This window comes from Peromyscus maniculatus, chromosome X, assembly GCF_049852395.1.
Source record: "Peromyscus maniculatus bairdii isolate BWxNUB_F1_BW_parent chromosome X, HU_Pman_BW_mat_3.1, whole genome shotgun sequence".
NCBI lineage: Eukaryota > Metazoa > Chordata > Mammalia > Rodentia > Cricetidae > Peromyscus > Peromyscus maniculatus.
This window is the reverse complement of record NC_134875.1, coordinates 37,052,924-37,071,078: the sequence shown is the minus strand read 5'-3', so window position 1 is coordinate 37,071,078 and position 18,155 is coordinate 37,052,924. Positions and strand designations below refer to the sequence as shown.

The 18,155-nt window shown below is 44.0% G+C and overlaps 1 protein-coding gene across 2 annotated transcripts in view; it reads left to right on the top strand.

Moving 5' to 3' along the window:
• Nucleotides 1-975: 975 nt before the first annotated feature.
• The window catches only part of LOC143270692 (uncharacterized), a 63,663-nt gene continuing 46,483 nt past the window's right edge, over nt 976-18,155 (top strand). Inside the window, exons 1-4 of one of the 2 annotated variants that reach the window (XM_076561588.1) lie at nt 981-1,159; nt 1,332-1,779; nt 2,415-2,460; nt 3,653-3,897. In XM_076561588.1, the coding sequence (XP_076417703.1) occupies nt 1,117-1,159; nt 1,332-1,779; nt 2,415-2,460; nt 3,653-3,766 (651 nt within the window). In that variant the 5' untranslated portion in view covers nt 981-1,116 and the 3' untranslated portion in view covers nt 3,767-3,897. Of the gene's footprint in view, nt 1,160-1,331; nt 1,780-2,414; nt 2,461-3,652; nt 3,898-18,155 lie in introns of those variants that run through there. The other variant, XM_076561589.1, reaches the window with a different exon arrangement.

Genomic DNA, 18,155 nt, shown 5'->3' with positions numbered 1-18,155 from the left:
AAGCCCTAGTCAGGGATGGATAAATGGGCCTGTGGTGGGAGGGGGTTGAGCCACCCCTGACTAGGTGGGCAATAGGTGAACAGAGCATGATCATCTCCTTGGTGTGGGCTAGACCATGTGGACCTTGGGTCCTCCAGTGTCTCAGCCTATGTAAACACAGAGAAATAACCCATCTCCTAACAATTACCTCAGCCATTGTCCAGATTCTGCCATGATCCTATTAAAAACAAAAACCATGAAATGACAGAGCTCAGTGGCTATTTTTAATTTTGGGAATGTCACCTACTCTGGGGAGTCTCTCTAAATTTTCCTCAGTTCTGTCCTTTCCTGCAATGATGCCTTGTAGAGCTTGCATCCAGAATTAGTTACTCCTCCTGTCTTTCACCTTCACAGCTGTGAGACAGGTTTGGAGCCAGTACCTAGGGTCGATCTTTGATGTCCTCAGGTATCTGCTTCACCCTAGGACCTCGGTCAAGCACAGCTAGGTAGAGCAAGGTCTCCACCATCAGAATGAGCTTGTGAATACCAGCGGAATTCAGCCCTGTTGGGAGCACAGTCTCTCAGGAGGATCTTGCCCTGGCCTACCCACATATTTGTCATCATACAGGGCTCTTCAAGACAGCACAGCCAAGATTGGGGCATTTTGTTTGAAGGACTTTTCCATAATTTAACAAAATAATTTATCTGGGCTCAAGGGCCTGCTGAGTTTGAGAAGGTCTTTGTGTTACTCCCTGTGACTGAATTTGAACAGTCCAGCCTTACACAAAACTAGAGTTGTCAGCTAAGGAGAAAACCAGAGCCACAGGTTCCGCACCACCACCACACACACTCACTGCATTTTTTAAAGTACTCCCTGCTCTTTCAGCCCTAAAGTGCTTCAGGCTAGGCACCTCAGAGGACAAGCCTAAAGACACTGAGTCTGTGCAGGCCAGAATGTGATTGGACACATTGTAATTACGTTGAGTGTCCAGAAGACAAGCCTTCCTGGTCAAGAGTCACAGCTGTACCTGTGGCTCCAGACAGAGAGGACGCGGCTATAAAGCTTCGGAACTTGGGTCTGATTGAAAGATTCCCTGCACAGAGACTCGCCAGGGCTGCAGCCAGTGTTTCAACAGGATGCTGAGTCCAGGAGCTGATGAGCAACAAGAACAACAGCATGGTCAGTAAAATGGTTCTGATTGGACTTGGGCAAAGTCCGGGAAGCAAATCTGTTGGAAAGGCCAGTGGCCAGGCGCTTTGATTTCCCCACTCTGCCAGTCGCCCCTTTCCAGGCTTTCCAATGATCCATGGCCAAGATGCTCAGTTCTTTATCTTTGTGTTTTTCTCTCTAGCAAGTGAGAATGCAGTGGTCCTGAAGGCTGGAGAGGAAGGAGGTAAGAGAGGGCTTGTACAGAGCAAGCTTGCTCAGGGTGAGCTTGATCAGGGCAAACTTGCTCTGAGCGAACTTGCCCCAAGCAAGCCTGCTCAAGAAGATCTTGCTCAGTCCGGTCTTACTCAGGAAGCCACAGGAGTGGTAGAGGAGGGAGAAAACAAAGAAGAAGAAATGGAAGGAGCACATGCTGGCAATGGTAGTTCTGGCCCCATGGACAAGGGGATCCAGGCAGAAGGTGGCCATGGCAGCAGTGTTCAACAGCAGCCTCAGCAAGAGGCGGCAATGCCTGAGGGCATCAAGAGTCTCCAGGCTGGGGATTTCCAGAGCCACACCAGATTCACCCAGTCTCAGCTGCAGGACCTGGAGCATCTTTTCGAAGAGAATCACTTCCCCGGCTTTCAAGTAAGGTAAGCAGAACGCCCTGCTAGGCACCTGGTTTTCAGGCAGTGCATCCAGGCTGTCCTTTCGTACTCCCTGAACCCCTGGTTTTCTCTAGAAACAAAATAAGCATGTCTGCACCCTCCAGCAGTAATTGGATTCTCTAGTAAGGGGATGTGCCCTAGTCCAACTGGAAAGACTGTGTTCTGTTGCCTCTTTAAGTGGCACTTGGGTGGGAAATTTAGACAGTGCTTGTTCTAAATGAGTCTCTGTAAGTATGAGTGAGAAGCCTGAGGTGTGGTTGGGAAAATTCAGGAGGGATTCCAGCTCAGATGAAAATTTGACTAACAGTTTACATCGTGGAGGATCTCTTAATGAAGCTTTACATGTTAAGTACATGGGCAACATACCTGTGTTTGGGGGGTACCCTTAATTTTGATCCCTGAAAGAAACGTGTTCTAAAGTAAGTCGCAAAATAGGTGTGAGGAATACTGTATGTGTGGCAGTTGGAGTGTGGTTGTGTGTGTGTGTGTGTGTGTGTGTGTGTCTGTGTGTCTGTGTGTCTGTGTGTGTGAGCATGTACACATTTAAAAGGAATCAGAATATGTCCTTATATAGATTGTTTTCACCACATGGCCTAAATTTTGGAATCTTTTCACTTCAGGAAGGCTCTTGCAAGATCTATGGGTGTAACAGAAGAAGATGTGCAGGTCAGTATTTAAAAAAAAAATAATGTTTTGGAAGGGCTCCACATCTTGTGATGTTGTTGTCTAGAGGATAATTATAGCAGAATGGTGGGACCCTGAAGTTGTATCCCAAGGATGCCAGACAAGTCCACAGCCAGGCTAGGCTCAAGATGATGAAAGACCTCCATTTTCTCAGGTAGGAAATGCCAACCTGGACACCTGAAACCTCAGATGCCAAGGTGCTTTGTCTGTCCCTTGGAGGACATAGTGTGTTCTCCATGACCTTCTGAAGGCTGTGCAGCCCGCATGCCTCACTTAAGTGAAGAGACCATGTTCTTGCCCACCTTCAACTCGTTCACTCTGTGTGTCTCAGAAAACCTTTTCTCAGACTTCTTGCTCTAGTCTGTAAATGTCGCATGCCTGGCTTAGTTCTCAATCAATACTGGGACCAGGAAGCTCAAACGTCCCATAGACCTTTTACCTGTTTTTTGTTGGTTACTTATGTGAACTGTGCTCACCATTACAATCAGCCCTGGCTTTTCCAGACCACATGCCCACAAGGGAAAAGGCCTATAGACTGTATGCTTGGAGGCTAGGAAGGAAGCATAGATCAGGAAGAAGTGCCCTTTGTCTCATAAAATATGCATTCTGAATACTCACAAAAGGCTATCACCATGGAGCCTTTCACAGACAGCTTTGGGCCTTGAGATAGTTCTCCGGGGTTTTTGATACTTTTCAACACACAGCAGGACCAGGAACAACCCAGGCACTAGATCTGCATTCTCTTCTGAACAAGTGCATTAAAAATATCAATTGATGCAGAGAAGGGGCAATATTCTATGTCTGTCCCATAGCTGAAGGACTGGGTATGGTGGTCCATGTCCTCAGGGGGTTCATGGGGGTGTTTTGACTGGTTCCATGAGAACAAAAACCTGTTGCTTCCAGCATTCTGAACAATCAGTAAACACTTGCGGTACGTCTTTAACCATTCTTGGGGTTAGATAGATAAACAGTTCCTGGGCAATCAGAAATGTGGTGCTTTTCTAGGGGAGTAGCTCTGTCCTGGAGCAAATACCTAGCACACTCTGGCCCAGGGATGGAATCCATATATGTTCTAAAATGTTAGTAAAATTGAGCCAGTATACCAGGTTACAGGATGTGTTCTTCAGTGGTGGTACAGTTCCGTGTACTAAACAACCCTTTCTTCTGCTTGAAGGATTGGTTTAGGACCAGGAGAGCCATTTTCAGAAGCAATAGAATGGTGGTGCTGATCTATGCACCACCTGGTCCCCAGAACAACGATCCCTCAAGATTTTGGAGCAGCGCATGAGTGCCACCTCTGTTGTGAGCCAGATGACCTGGAACCTGGCCTTGCACCCAGTGTCTCGGCCACACATGCTGGCCATGACATCCTTTTCTTCCCTGCAATTATCTCAGCAATAAAGAGGTGGATTCTCAGTATGTTGGTTCTGTTTTTTTCAGGATACTAAAATATGGGTATAAGTATTTGAACCATAGTTGCGTATTACAGAAATGGCATTTATGGCAGAAGGAGTCACTGGCAAACTGTGGTCACTATGCCTTGCTGAGTGAGAAAGATTTCCAGGGGCTATGCTGCTTCATGCTGACTCCACATGGTTCTCTGTGCCCTTATCATGGCCTCGTCAACTCACTCCACCTCTGTGGAACAATTATTTCTAATGTCAGGTGGGGCAAGTCCCCGGTACAGGACACTGTGTTTCTTCTATTCATGGCTGTTCCCACCGACAGTCAGGGTGCCAGTTCCAATAGCCAGAAGAACGAGCATCCACCTCAGAAGCCATTTCCTGAGAGCATAGGGAGCACCAAGGCTGTGCAGCTTTGTGATCTGTGTACATCATATGTCATATCTGGTGCCCCGAGTACAGTGTGTGTCAGTAACAGTGCCTGGTGTACAGCCTGTGCCAGGTCCAGTGCCCCAGGTACAGCCTGTGCCGGTTCCTGTGCCCCAGGTACAGCCTGTGCCTGTTACTGTGAGCATGTACAGCCTGTGCCATTACAGGACCGCATGTCCAGCCTGTGTCAGTTCTGACACCCAGTGCACAGTCCATTCCAGTTACCGTGCCCAAAATGCAGCCTGGGGGTCCTGCCGCTGCCTCTGTGACAGGGCTACAGCTGCAGGAGTTGGAACACCTTTTCCAGAGAAATCACGATCCAGTGCTGAAGAAGGGTAAGCACGTTGTGTGGCTTCAAGTCCTTTCATAGGGAACAAGCTGGTACAGAGAGGCCTCTGGCTCCCTGGCAGCTCTCCTTCTTGTCTTCATTTACTGAAAAGTTCAGATCACATTTTGAAGTTTTATTTTGTCTTGGAATGAGTGTGGGGGGACAAGAGGAGCTGTGTCTCACATTGGTAGTTCAGAGGACAGCTGGAAGGACTTGGTTCTCTCCTTCCAGGAAGTGGGTCCTGGGCTCAAAATCATCTCCTCAGGTTGGCAGGCAGGCATGTTCATCTGCTGGCCATTTTGTCTGCCTCCATTTTGCCCTCCAGAACTAAAGCCACCCACACATTCCAGCCTGCAAGGCCCCTGCCTTGCTGTCCTATGGTTCCACACAGGAGTGGGAGCCATGTAAACTGGGAGTGGAGCTGTTCTCATGTAGTTTTTAGGTGGAACAAGTAGAAACGTTTTGCTGGACAAGCCTGAGTTGTGGTTGGGATAATTCAGGGTACCACACTGCCTTTGTTTATAATGTTGATACATTTGTATCATTCCCCTCCCTCCTCCTCTCCTCACATGGATCAGTCTCCTCTCATCCACTCTGGACTCTGCCAGATGTCCCTGCCTCTGGTTAGGCTCTCCCACAAATCTATTATAGACTTTTCTTTCACTACACTAGGTGCAAGTCATGTTCCTACTTCTTTATGTCCTTTTTTTTTTTTTTTTTTTTTTTTTTTTTTTTTTTTTTTTTGGTTTTTCGAGACAGGGTTTCTCTGTGTAGCTTTGCGCCTTTCCTGGAGCTCACTTGGTAGCCCAGGCTGGCCTCGAACTCACAGAGATCCGCCTGGCTCTGCCTCCCGAGTGCTGGGATTAAAGGCGTGCGCCACCACCGCCCGGCTTCTTTATGTCCTTTTTACATTCAGTATTTAAATCAATATATATGTACGAGTACATTCAAGTCCTTTAATGCTGGTATCCTTTGGATTTTCTATGGACCAGTCTTGGGGTTATGGCCAATAAAGGATTCAAATTAGTGTAACTATGGGTTCCATGATCCTAAAATGTTTGAAATACTGAAAAGTAAGCATGGATTCTATCCTTACAGGAATAATTTGGGTGTGTGGATAGTGGACAGGCAGAACCCGGCACTGATAATGTTGATGTAAGCTTGGTTAAACAGAGACTGAAGGGAATGGGAAAGCATAGAGTCCAAATGCCTGTTCGCTCTGCTGTTTTGAAGCATCTGGAGAGGCCACACAGATAAGGACACCCAGCTTTGTAATTATCTGAAGCACGCTGGTGTATCTGCCTGAAAATCCTGCTCACTTCCCTCAGGATAAATAACTGTAGGAAGAGGGGAAGGGCATGCAATGTTTGGACATTTGTCCAGGGACTGTTCTGCAGTACTGGGGTGGAAACCAGAGCCTCCCACATTCTAGGCAAGCAGTGGACTCTGTTCCAGCCCCTCAGCCTCACACAGCGTTAGAGTAGGGAGAGAGCAGGTACCTCTGTGCAATCTAAATTATAGAGAGCAGCTAATGTCACAGGATGTCTTTTCTGATTATATCCTGATTACCCTACTGAACAAATCCCTCTCCCTGTCATTGCAGAGATGGTTCAGGAAGAGGAGAGAACAGATCTGGTGAGGGAAGAATCTGCCAGGACTTAGCAGTGCTTTTCCTGGGACACGCTCCACCTCAATCTAAAGATTGTGCAGGTGCCCCACTGTGTCAGCCTTGACCAGGATCCACTTGTAGATACATTTTTGTCTTCCACCCACATGTTGTTACATCTTCCCTAAGAACCTGTATTTGAAATAAATAGTCTTTCTTCATGTGTCTTCTGCATTAGTATGGTATGTATGACAGTTATCAAGGAAATGCCCTTTAAAGAAAATGACAAGGTCTCCTTCTGTGGTGGGGGGACATCACAGAGTAAGCATCAGTAGACATTTATGTCATGGGAGTTTGTCAAGGGGTGTGTACATTGACCCATGACTTCTCCTGTCCTCCATCATAGTTTTTTCATCCTCACCCTGACCATGTTGTACCACACATGGGCAAGAGGGACATTGAAAATCTCTAGGGAGGTGGTGTTTATCCAGACAGAGATGGTTCTGGCCATACCTGGGATTTCATACCAACCATAGAATCTGAGAGAACCATTTTTGTCTGTTTCTCTTTATATTATTTTGGTTTTTCTTTTCTTTTTCCAGTGGACAAAGTGTCTGTTGTGGTGACAAGTTTTTTGTCAAGTAGCCAGAAGCTAGACGCATCTAGAAAGAGGGATTCTCCATTGGAAATAGGCTCCATGCAGTAAGCAATTCTGAGGAGCTTTTTCTGGATTAATGATTGACATGGAAGGGTCCCTCCCACTGTGGGTGGAGCCACCCCAGTGCAGGACATCCTGGAGTGTATTGGAAAGCAGGCTGAAGAAGCCAAGAGGAGCAAGCCATTAAGCAACATCTCTACACAGCTTCTGCCTCAGTTCCTGCCTCCAGTTCCTACCCTGACTTCTCTCAGTGATAGACTGTAAGCTCTGAGAGGAAATAAACCCTTTCCTCTCTGGTTTGCTTTAGTTCCTATGTTTTATTACAGAAGCAGAAAGCCATAAAGCCAACTAAATAAAAGAAATGGACTGATAGAATCTCTCCTCCCTCAATTTCTCCCAAGTCCCCTCCTTCCAACTCCTTCCATGACTTCCCCCACTACTCTCACATTAATTGCCTCTTTTCACTTACTCTTCTACGTATAGACATATATGTATGAACAACTGTGTGAATACGGCCTGCTAAGTCGGCTTTAGTTGTTTGTGTGTATATGATTTCAGGGCTGCTCCTTTGCCTTGACTAACCACTTAGAGGGCTCATCCCTGGGAGAGGTCATTTCCCCCTCTTTCTGTAGTCACTACTTGCCCACAGTTCTCTGTCTAGGAACAAAATAAAGCTCAGACTGAAAATCCCAGTACATAGTGTCTCTCCTTCCATGGACACTTTACCATCTCTCCATTATCTTGTCTGGTGATATGGGCAAATGTTCAGATCTCATTTATGCAGCCAGTTCTGTGAGTGACTGTTTCACAGCAGACATCCTGGTATTGAGGCTATTAAAATCTTTCAGCCCCTCTCTTCCCCTGCGTTTCCTGAGTCAGAGATGCAGGAACTGTGATGTAGATGTAGGCACTGGGGCTGTGCTCCCCATGAGCCAATGTTCTCTGCATCCTGCCCAGTTGTGGCTTCTCTGATGGTCTCCCTTTGCTGTAGACAGAGGGTTCTCTGACTAGGGGTTGTAGTTACACGTATATAAGGATAAGATTAATAATGCGGTTTGAATTATTCCAGTCTATCATCGTGGCAATTGTAAATTCTCTTCTAAGATACATAACCTCACTAGCCAGCCCTGGGACGTTGTTTAGGTTTCTTGGATGAGGGATGGTTTCCCTCCTGTGTAGTGGGTCTTAAAAGTCCAAATAGACACCTGTTGGTTACCACCAACCTGGGAGTGTCTCTTCTGACACCTCTCTGGATATTTGGTCGTTGTTGTACTAACTGGGAGCTGTTGTTGGGTATTACTGGCACTGGAGGGGAGGGCAGGAAATCCACATGAAAGAACCAGCTCACTATTAATAAAAAGTGTGTTATATCATGCTGCTTCCATTCTAAAATGGCAGAGAAAATACAAACTTAAATCAGAAATAAATATTTAAGGATCAAAAGCAAAGAACAAGAAGGAATAGACATGCAGAATAAAGTTAATCACAAATAGCTTTCTGGGAAAATGTAAACGTGGTTGAGAAATTAAATACAGTTAAGTTGCTGGAACAATCAAAACAAGACAAAGAAGGTATCAGTGGGAATCCAAGACACTCAACACCCTGAGAGATCCATGATAAGAGCATAGAAGGAGAAGAATCAAGTTCTAAAGGTGCAAAATATGTTTTCAAAAAAACTCATAACAGAAAACTTCTCAGAGCTGGAAAAAGAGAAGTCAATCCAGATGTGAAGTGCTTAGAACACCAGGAGACAGACCAGGAAAGAATTGGTCCTCCTCACAATTAGAACACTAAAGACACAGAACAAAGACAGCATCTCAGCAGCAGCCAGACACGCCATGTCCCATAGGGCAGCCTGGCAGAATGGCAGCCGATTATTCAGCTGCAACTTTACAGGCTGGAGGCGTGGGCAGATGCATTTCAATTCTGACTCAGTTGCCAACCCAGACGACTATAGCTAGCAATACGGTCTGTTGGAACTGAAAGGAAAATAAAAACACTCTATGATTTTAAAAAAAATAGGCTAAAGGAATGCATGAGCACTAAGCTAGCTCCATAGAAAAAACTTACAGGAATCTTTTGGACTGAAGAGGAAAACAAATTACTCTACAAATCCACAGCAAAGAATAAACCACACTAGGATCATAGTTCAACAAGAGGGGAAAAGAAAAAAAACCTACAAAATTAACAAATCACAGGAATTAACACCTATTTTCAACAATAACTGAGTACTAATGGTCTCAATTCCACAACCAAACTACAGGGTCTCCCACACCACTGGGCTCTTTGAACACGTGCAATCACACGCACAGACCTACATATAGGCATGGGTACACACAATTGAAAATAAAAATAAATCATCAGGAAAATGAACACAGACTAGTAGATTGCATCAAATGACAGGAAACATCTACTTGCTGCCTCCAAGAAGCAGAGGTCACAATAAAAGACAGATGTCACCCTAGGGTGAAAGAATGGAAAAAGATCCGAGTAAATGGGACTAGGAAACAGGCAGGTGACACTGTTCCAATAGCTAAAGAAAGAGACTTCCAACCAAATCTAGTGAGAAAATATAAAGAGAATCACTACATACGGACTAAGGGAATGTAAGAGGACTTTATGATTCTAAAAGTATGCCTCAAGCAGGTGCACCTGATTTCCTAACAAATAATATTAGATTCAAGCCAGATTAACTCTAGGCCAATACTGGTGGGTGACTTTAATACCTAATTCTCACCAATTGATATGTCTCCTTAACAAAAAATAAACAGAAATATGCAAATTAAAAGATATTATAAATCAAATGGCCTTAACAGACATCTATAGACTATTCCATCCAAACTCTGCAGAATACACATTTTTCCCATGAAACTTTCTCCAAAATAGATCACATATTCTGAGACAAAGCAAGTCTCAACAAATACAGAAAAACAATTCTTTACCTGATCACAATGGAATGAAACTACGGAGGTGGTGGCGCACCCTTTTAATCCCAACACCCAGGAGGCAGAGGCAGAGCGATCTCTGTGAGTTTGTGGTCAGCCAGGTCTACAAAGTGACTTCCCAGACAGCCAGGACTGTTACACAGAGAAACCCTGTTCCAAAACATAACAACAAAAAAGCCAGAGAGTGTAAATGAATGATACATAGAAGAGCCCTGGAAAATGAAGGATAAGCCAAACCCCAAATCAAGAGATGAACAGAAATCAAGATCAACGCAGGAATTATTTAAATGGAAACAAAAATAACAATAAAGAATCAATGTAACTAGAAGCTGGTTCTTTGAAAAGTATGAGTAGGCAGACTAATCAAAAGACAAAGATAAGGATATTAGAGACTCAGATTAAGGGACTGCATCGACATCCTCAGTGATAAGAACTGAGGCAAATATTACAAGGGGAATTTAACAGATATTATGAAGCTATTATAATCGGAGGTAATTATTTCTTAAGCAGATCATTTGTCTTTTGAGAGGACGAAGTGTCTTTTGTTTGGTTTTCGACAGTGCCATTAACTAGAATTATATTCAAACCCAGTTCCAAGATCTTGATGTTGAGCATGAAGAAGAATGGCTAGTCAGCATTCAGTGTACTAACAGACACTCTTGAACTATTATCCACTAATTTGATCATGTCCACTTAGTTCTAAGCCCATTCTCTGAACAGCAGTGGTAGGTGGAGGCTGAGGTCCACAGAAATTTTCTACATGTTCACGCAAGGGTCCTGTGGTCTGTGTGTGTTCCCACCTTTCTCCCATACTCTATTCCCCAATTATCTTGCAATGCTACACAATTCATCCTTCAGTGTCATCGTTACAACCTAGGAGGCACAGGCAGTGTGCATGCAGGCTAAAACTCATTCTACATGCATGCCCTGGAAGCAAGGTTTAACTTCCCAGGACCTTTCACAAGCCTGTTCACAGTGGCTCCCTCAGTTCCTCATCTTTGGGCCAAACCCACCATTTGTGCACCAAAGCAAATACCACCTACCTCCCCAAGAGGTCATAAAGCCCAGAGCAGTCAGTCAGGGAGGGAAAAGCCTATGGCTCCCATCTGCAGAGGAGCGTGTTGAGGTCAACCTGGAGGAATTTGGAGATGTGTGGAGCATGCGCAGAAGGACACATTGACGTCACCCTTTCCTCAGGCATTCCCTTGATGACCCATCAGTAGTAGAGACTGACCGAACAATAGGCCTTGAGTGTGGGCATTCCTGGGGCCCAACTTCTCTCTGTGGCTTCGGCCCACTACTAGTCATGGCCAGCAAGAATGATACTGGTGAGGAGATAGCTGAAGTCCCCACCTTAGAGGCTGCCTTGGCGATGGTGGGTGGCAACCCTAGTGGAGGTGACGCGGGCTGCGTAACGGCACTAAATAACGGGGACCGCCAGGTCCGTGAGGGCCAAAACAACTCTGAGGAGAACAGTAGGGACCCGAACTCCTCTTCCTCAGAGCATCACCAGGAGGAGCCAAGGACCTCAACCGAGCCTGTGATTAGGATACCAAGGCGCCGTTCCTCACGAAGGCGTCGGCGAACCACATTGCAGTTCACACTGGGGCAGGTGGAGGAAATGGAAAAAATGTTCCAAGAAACTCAGTACCCACATGCGCTTGCCAGGTATGTGTCTGGCACCAGGAGCTATCCCCAACCTCCCTGTTGTCTCAGGTTGAGATGTCCTTTTGTTCTTCCAGGCCATGGTTTCCTATCATGCCACCCAAAGCCACTGCTGTCTTCCCCCTCGGTGGTGGGTACAGGAGGGTGCCTTGTCTAGGTGTAAAAGTCAGTATTAGCTCGTGGTGTTGAACCGAAACAAGTGTACATAGTCAAAACCACGAGTTTCCTGTCATATTTTAATTGCTGTAAATTATAGAAACATGAGTACAGTGTGCCAAAATACTCACTATTGTAAAGTTCACCAGTGTTAAGAATTTACACTTTGTTGGGTGACCTCCTCACCAGTAGCCTGGTCATCTTTTCAGGGACTGTGTCCCTATCCATCAACTCCTTTTGGTTTCCCTTTCCCTTCCCCTGGTGCTGTTTTTTAATTTAGTACAATTTGCTCACTGTACACTTTGGCATTTATATTTAAATATTAATAGTGTGTTAAAATTAAAATCTTTATTGTTTAAAAAATTTTATAAGAGGTGAAATCATTGCAAAAGCAAGACTAGTTCTGAGAATGAAAGTTAAATGGTGGTATGAGGGAGCACAGCAATATTAAAAAAGCATAGATATCATTTATGACTTTGCAGTTCATGCAAACCATGGCATGCTAAACATTTGTGGTTTTCTTTCCACAGGAAGGAACTTGCACAAGTTTTGAATATTCCTGAAGTCAAAGTGAAGGTCAGTAAATCCAAGCAAAGACAATGAACAGTCAATCTACAGCTTTCCTCATGTCTTCAGAAGCCTTGTCCTAGGCATTTCTTTTATTTAAGAATTTTTTCATTTTACATACCAACCACAGTTTCCCCCTCCTTCCCCATCTCCTGCTCTCATCCCCATTTCCTTCCCAAACTCCCACATCCACTCCTCATAGGGGGTAAATCCTCCATTGTGAGTCAACAAACCTGGCACATTCAGTTGGGGCAGGACCAAGTCCCTCCTCAATGCATCAAGGCTGAACAAGGCATTGGGTTTTTGGGGATTTCCCTAGCACCAGGTTTCTCCCTAAACCCATAATGGCTCTCTCAAGATATCTCTTTCATTGTGCTCCCTTTCCATTCCTACTCCAGCTTGGACATCCAGATCCCTCATGCTCTTATCTCCCATCCCCTCCATTCTAACCCCTACCCAGTTTACAGAGATCATATTTGTTTTCTCTTCCTGGGGTCATCCATGCATGTCCCTCTTTGGGACCTCCTCTTTACCTGACTTCTCTTGGGTTGTCGATTGTAGCCTCATTATTTTTTGCAAGAGAGGTTGATGCACTGCATCTCTAGAGAGGTTGATACATTGCAGCTCTAGAGAAGATGGTGCACTGCAGCTCTAGAGAAGTTGTTGCACTGCAGCTCTAGAGAAGATGATGCACTGCAGCTCTAGAGACTGGTGCACTGCAGCTGTAGAGAGGAGGATGCACTGCAGCTCTAGAGATGGTGCACTGCAGCTCTAGAGACTGGTGCACTGCAGCTCTAGAGAGGATGATGCACTGCAGCTCTTGAGAGGATGAGGCACTGAAGCTTGAGACTGGTGCACTGCAGCTCTAGAGGGGATGATGCAGTGCAGCTCTAGAGAGGATGATGCACTTCAGCTCTAGAGAGGAGGATGCACTGCAGCTCTAGAGAGGATGTTACACTGCAGCTCTAGAGATGGTGAACTGCAGTTCTAGAGACTGGTGCACTGCAGCTACTGAGAGAAGGTGGACACAAGGCACAAGAGAAAACACCCACGGTCTCCTGTTTGCAGAATCTTGAGTGTGACTCTCCAAAACCCTCATTTCTGATTTCTCCTTTCCTCTTACAGACGTAATAGGTAGGCTTTAGGAATCAAACGGGGAACTCTGACTTAATGTGAGCCCACATGAGTCAGTCATTGGGGCTTTATTTGAGTTCATGGAGGCATCAGGATGGTAGTAGGGCTTCTGGTCCTTTGGTTGATCTACTTTAGATTATAAATCCACATAATAGGCAGGGAGAGAAAGTACATGGAGTCACAAATGTGCAGTTTGAGAACTTCCCAATACAATGGCCCCTCATTCACTAGGAGCCTGAGAGGATGGTGACATGTCACAGGTAACTGTGACTGTATTTCCATAGCTAGACCATATTTAGGAAGAGCTGATTTATGACTACTTTCCCAACACTGTTGTGGACCATCTTACTCTTTACCTTTTGAAGAAAGGTGGGGTTTAGATGTCCTGGTGATGCAGCAGGACCTAGTGTGCCCTCTGTGCTGGACAGGATTCTGGAAATATAGGTGAAGCAACGATATTATGCTTCGTCCTGCTCCTGGAGAACATTTTATAGCAAGAAAGAACATACTGTTCAGATTAACCATGGGTGGAATTTACCCTTTTCTGCTGAACTCCTAGAGATGGCAAAGGTTTCAGTGTCCTGTATGTCATTTAGGTTAAATTAGTCAACTTTCTCAAACACTGGAGACTGCAATGTCAAACCATTCTCCAGGCCTTCTCTGCCTACAACCTTTTCGCTATCCCGAAATTTCAAGAACCACAATCCCATTGGCACTCTTGAATGCTATTTTCTTTCTAAAAATCTCCCATATTTATTCTGTTGATTAACTACTTCATACTGAAGACTGCTTTTACAAACAGAAAGCTGTTGCCCTCCATAGACCTTTAAAATGTGCTAACATTTGGTGATCTACAATCTCTGCCCAAACAAGAGGAACATATAACTAGTAAGAAGGGTATTCTAAAGCTGATGGTCAAATGTCAGAATGAAGACTCTCCTTTACCCAGTTATCATATATTGAATTAACATCAAGGACCTGGAACAAGTTGTAATCAAACTTTCCATACAATAAAAAAAGAAACCACTGAAGTGTTTATACTGCTGGAAAAAGACAAAATCATGGCCTATTGCAGAAGTTGACACACAGCTGATATTTGCTTTTATGATATGAATAGAAAGTCTGTGTTATATGTCTTAAAGTGGGTTTTTATCTCCTGTCTCTGGGGTGAAAGCCAATGCTAAATCCAATCCTGTCTTCCTCTGATTTCAGACATGGTTTGTCCATCGGAGAGCAGAAGAGAGGAAGAGTGAGAGGTCTGTAGTATTACAGAGCATACCTCCTCGTACTGAAAATCTCTTTATCCTTAGGGATAGGGACTCCTATCCCTAGAGTGCAATTTTTGTTCATGAGCTAAAGGGAAATCTGGTGACACATGTACTCAATATACAGCTTAACTAAAATTCAGCACTCATGTTAACAATAAAATCATGAATTTCCAAGTTATTAAATTTCATATGCTTTCTGGGGTTTTGTAGTATATAGATGTACACTCTTCAGGAAATGCCTTTTAAACAAAATGTCAACTTCTGTTTTTTGGGGGTGACATTTCTAAGTCATGAGTATTACTTGCACAGATGACTATTCCCTACACATGTTAGTTGTGAAACAGTGGATCACTTAAGCCTTCTTGACTCAGGCTCACTTGATCCTTTGAACAAGGGATTCAATAGTAACCCTGCAAATGAGGAATCTAAGGAGAAGGTGGGCACAGAAAGTATTGATGGTGGTGATTACTTTTTATTTGGGGAGGGGTCACAACAATTTTTTCTTTTTCTTTTAATGAAAATAGATGTTGAAGAGGCGGGAGAGACAGAGGAGTGAAGTGGGGTTTGTGTTTGCTTGGTTGGTTGATTAGTTGGGTGGGTGGTTTAGTTTTTTTATTTTATTATGGGGGAGGGATGATGCAAGGGTCAAGGGAGGATATGGAGGACTGGCAAATGAATAGATTTGGGGTGCATGATGTGAAATTCACAAAGAATAAAGATTGTGTGTGTGTGTGTGTGTGTTTGTGTGTGTGTGTATGTGTGTGTGTTGAAAACATACAGGCTTTTAAGGTATAATAATAGAATAAACAATAGCTAAGCTGTTGTGGTACATGCCTTTAATCCCAGCCCTCAAGAGGCAGAAGCAGGCAGATCTCTATGAGTTCAAGGCCAGCCTGGTCTACAGTGTGAGTTCCAAGAGCACCAGGACTACACAAAGAAACCCTGTCTTGAAAAACTCAAAATAAATAAATACATACATGCATATATACATACACACATACAAAAAAAAACTAACATGTTAGAATAGAACAAAATATTGTAGGTCTGGAGTCACTCAGAGATTCACTGTGACCATGAATAAATTTAAATTAGCACAGGCTGTATTAAATAAGAACTTGTGCCAGATGCTCATGACACCAAGACTACAACTGAGATTACTCTCAAGTTGCAGCCCCTGGTCATATTAATCCAAGGCTTATAAAGTCAAAACCAAAAGATTACATGTATTCTGTCTACACATAAGCATGGTCTAATTTTAACATATATGTCTTACAGTTTTCCCAGTCATTGAGCAGAGTAAGCAAGTTGGATTACAAAAACAGAAACAGTAGTTAGTCCTATGGGCTATTGTCTTGCTAGAACAGCAGATTTTACAGGATCAGTCAGTTTAAGAACAGTCTTCAATGTCTTGGACAAACGGGGGAAGGAGGAGCTGCTAGGGCACAGCTTGTACAAGCTAGGGGCTTGCATGTTTGACGGTTTTTTTTTGCTTTTTGGTCTCTCAAGCATAGTAAGTCTAGACTTTCAATGTAATGATAACCATTACATTCCCCCCTTGAGTAGTTTCATGAGTCAAATATCTGACTCTGTGATGGATACCTGTTAATTTTTTTATTTTACAATACTATTCAGTTCTACATAACAGCCACAGATTCCTTTGTTCTCTCCCTTCCTGCCCCCCTTTCCCTTCCCCCCAGGCCACCCCCCATTCCCACCGCCTCCAGATCAAGGTCTCCCCCGAGGACTGGGATCGACCTGATAGACTGAGTCCAGGCAGGTCCAGTCCCCTCCTCCCAGATTGAGCCAAGCGTCCCTGCATGACTCGACTGCTACTCACATCACCAGTGAGGCTACCTGGAAAACAGGACCCCAAGAAAGACACAGAGAAATGGATGAGATCTACATGAACAGCCTGGACATGAGTGGGAGCAATGAAGAGTGAGGGTCGAGGGAAAGAGAGCGGGAGATCCTAGCTGGATCAAGAAAAGAGAGGGAGAACAAGGAATAGGAGACCATGGTAAATGAAGACCACATGAGAAAAGGAAGAAACAAAGAGCTAAAGAGGCCCACAGAAATCCACAAAGATACCCCCACAAAAGACTGCTGGCAATGGTCGAGAGACAGCCGGCACTGACCTACTCTGGTGATGGGATGGCCAAACACCCTAATAGTTGTGCCAGAAACTCCAGCCAATGACTGAGGAATCTGGATGCAGACATCCATGGCTAGGCCCCGGGTGGAGCGCTGGGAGTCTAATTAGTGAGAAAGAGGAGGGTTTATATGAGCGAGAATTGTTGAAACCAAGGTTGGATAAAGCATAGGGACAATTAACCAAATAAATGGAAACACATGAACTATGAACCAAAGGCTGAGGGGCCCCCAACTGGATCAGGCCCTCTGAATAGGTGAGACAGTCAATTGGCTTGATCTGTTTGGGAGGCATCTAGGCAGTGGTACCAGGTCCTGGGCTAGTTGGATACCTGTTATTTTTAAAGCTTTTTGATAGAGGGAAACCAGTTTCCTTTAGACCAGTATTCCAGCCTTTGGTTGAGGATAAAAGGTGAGGAACTAAACTCTCTTCTGTAACTGCTTCTCAGCTGAGATTAGGATGCTCTTGTCAGGACCAGTAAAGGCTGGAATGCAAATCAAAGGCCAATGTTAGGCGTTCAGGAAGTGGACAGCATTCATCAGAAGCATCTGGTTTGCTGTGGAGACAGGGAGAAATCAAATTGGCTGGACTGGTCCACATAAGCTTTCAGCAAGTCCAGGGCTCATGGCCTTTGAAGCAGTTTGTTGTCTGCAGCTGACAACTGATGTCTGTTGGCTGAGTGGAAATCTGGTGGTACAGATGTAGACTGGGGACAGAAGTTAAAGTTTAGGAACTTAAAGGAGAATCTTAGATTTAGAACTTTCCCCTAAGGAAGAATCAGCAGGTAGGGAAGCTTAGGCTATTGATTGACAGGAGCACTTATCTGGAGTCCATTTGATGTGTGACATGTGGATCCAAGTTGTGTCTTTTTATAGCTTATATGGATTTTTAAAATTTACAACAGATAAAATTTTAGATACATTACTATTAATGTTGTTTCTAATATGTACAGAAATCGGAAATGTAAAAAATGTAGTAGACTCATGCCTTTGACTCATGCTAAAAACTTGAGGACTCAAAAGATACAAAATCAAACATATGAACACCTTTTCCCAGAGGGCTGAAATTTTGTATATATAAAAGAAAAAGATGTTTTTAGCACAATAAAATGCATCTTTAAGTCTCTTGTTAGAAGACATCTTGACCAAGATGATGGTGAAATTACATGGCTGTTATCTTTTTTCAATCCTATTTTTCTAACATGTGTTGAATATATTGTAGTAAATTAAGGATATTCACACACATATATTTAATTATTAAGCCTTTTTGTAATAAATTTTTAAGTTAACCATTTTCTTGTAGATTTTATAGATCTTTAACCACACACAATAAACTTTAAAATCTTAAAATACAGAAAATGTACTCAATA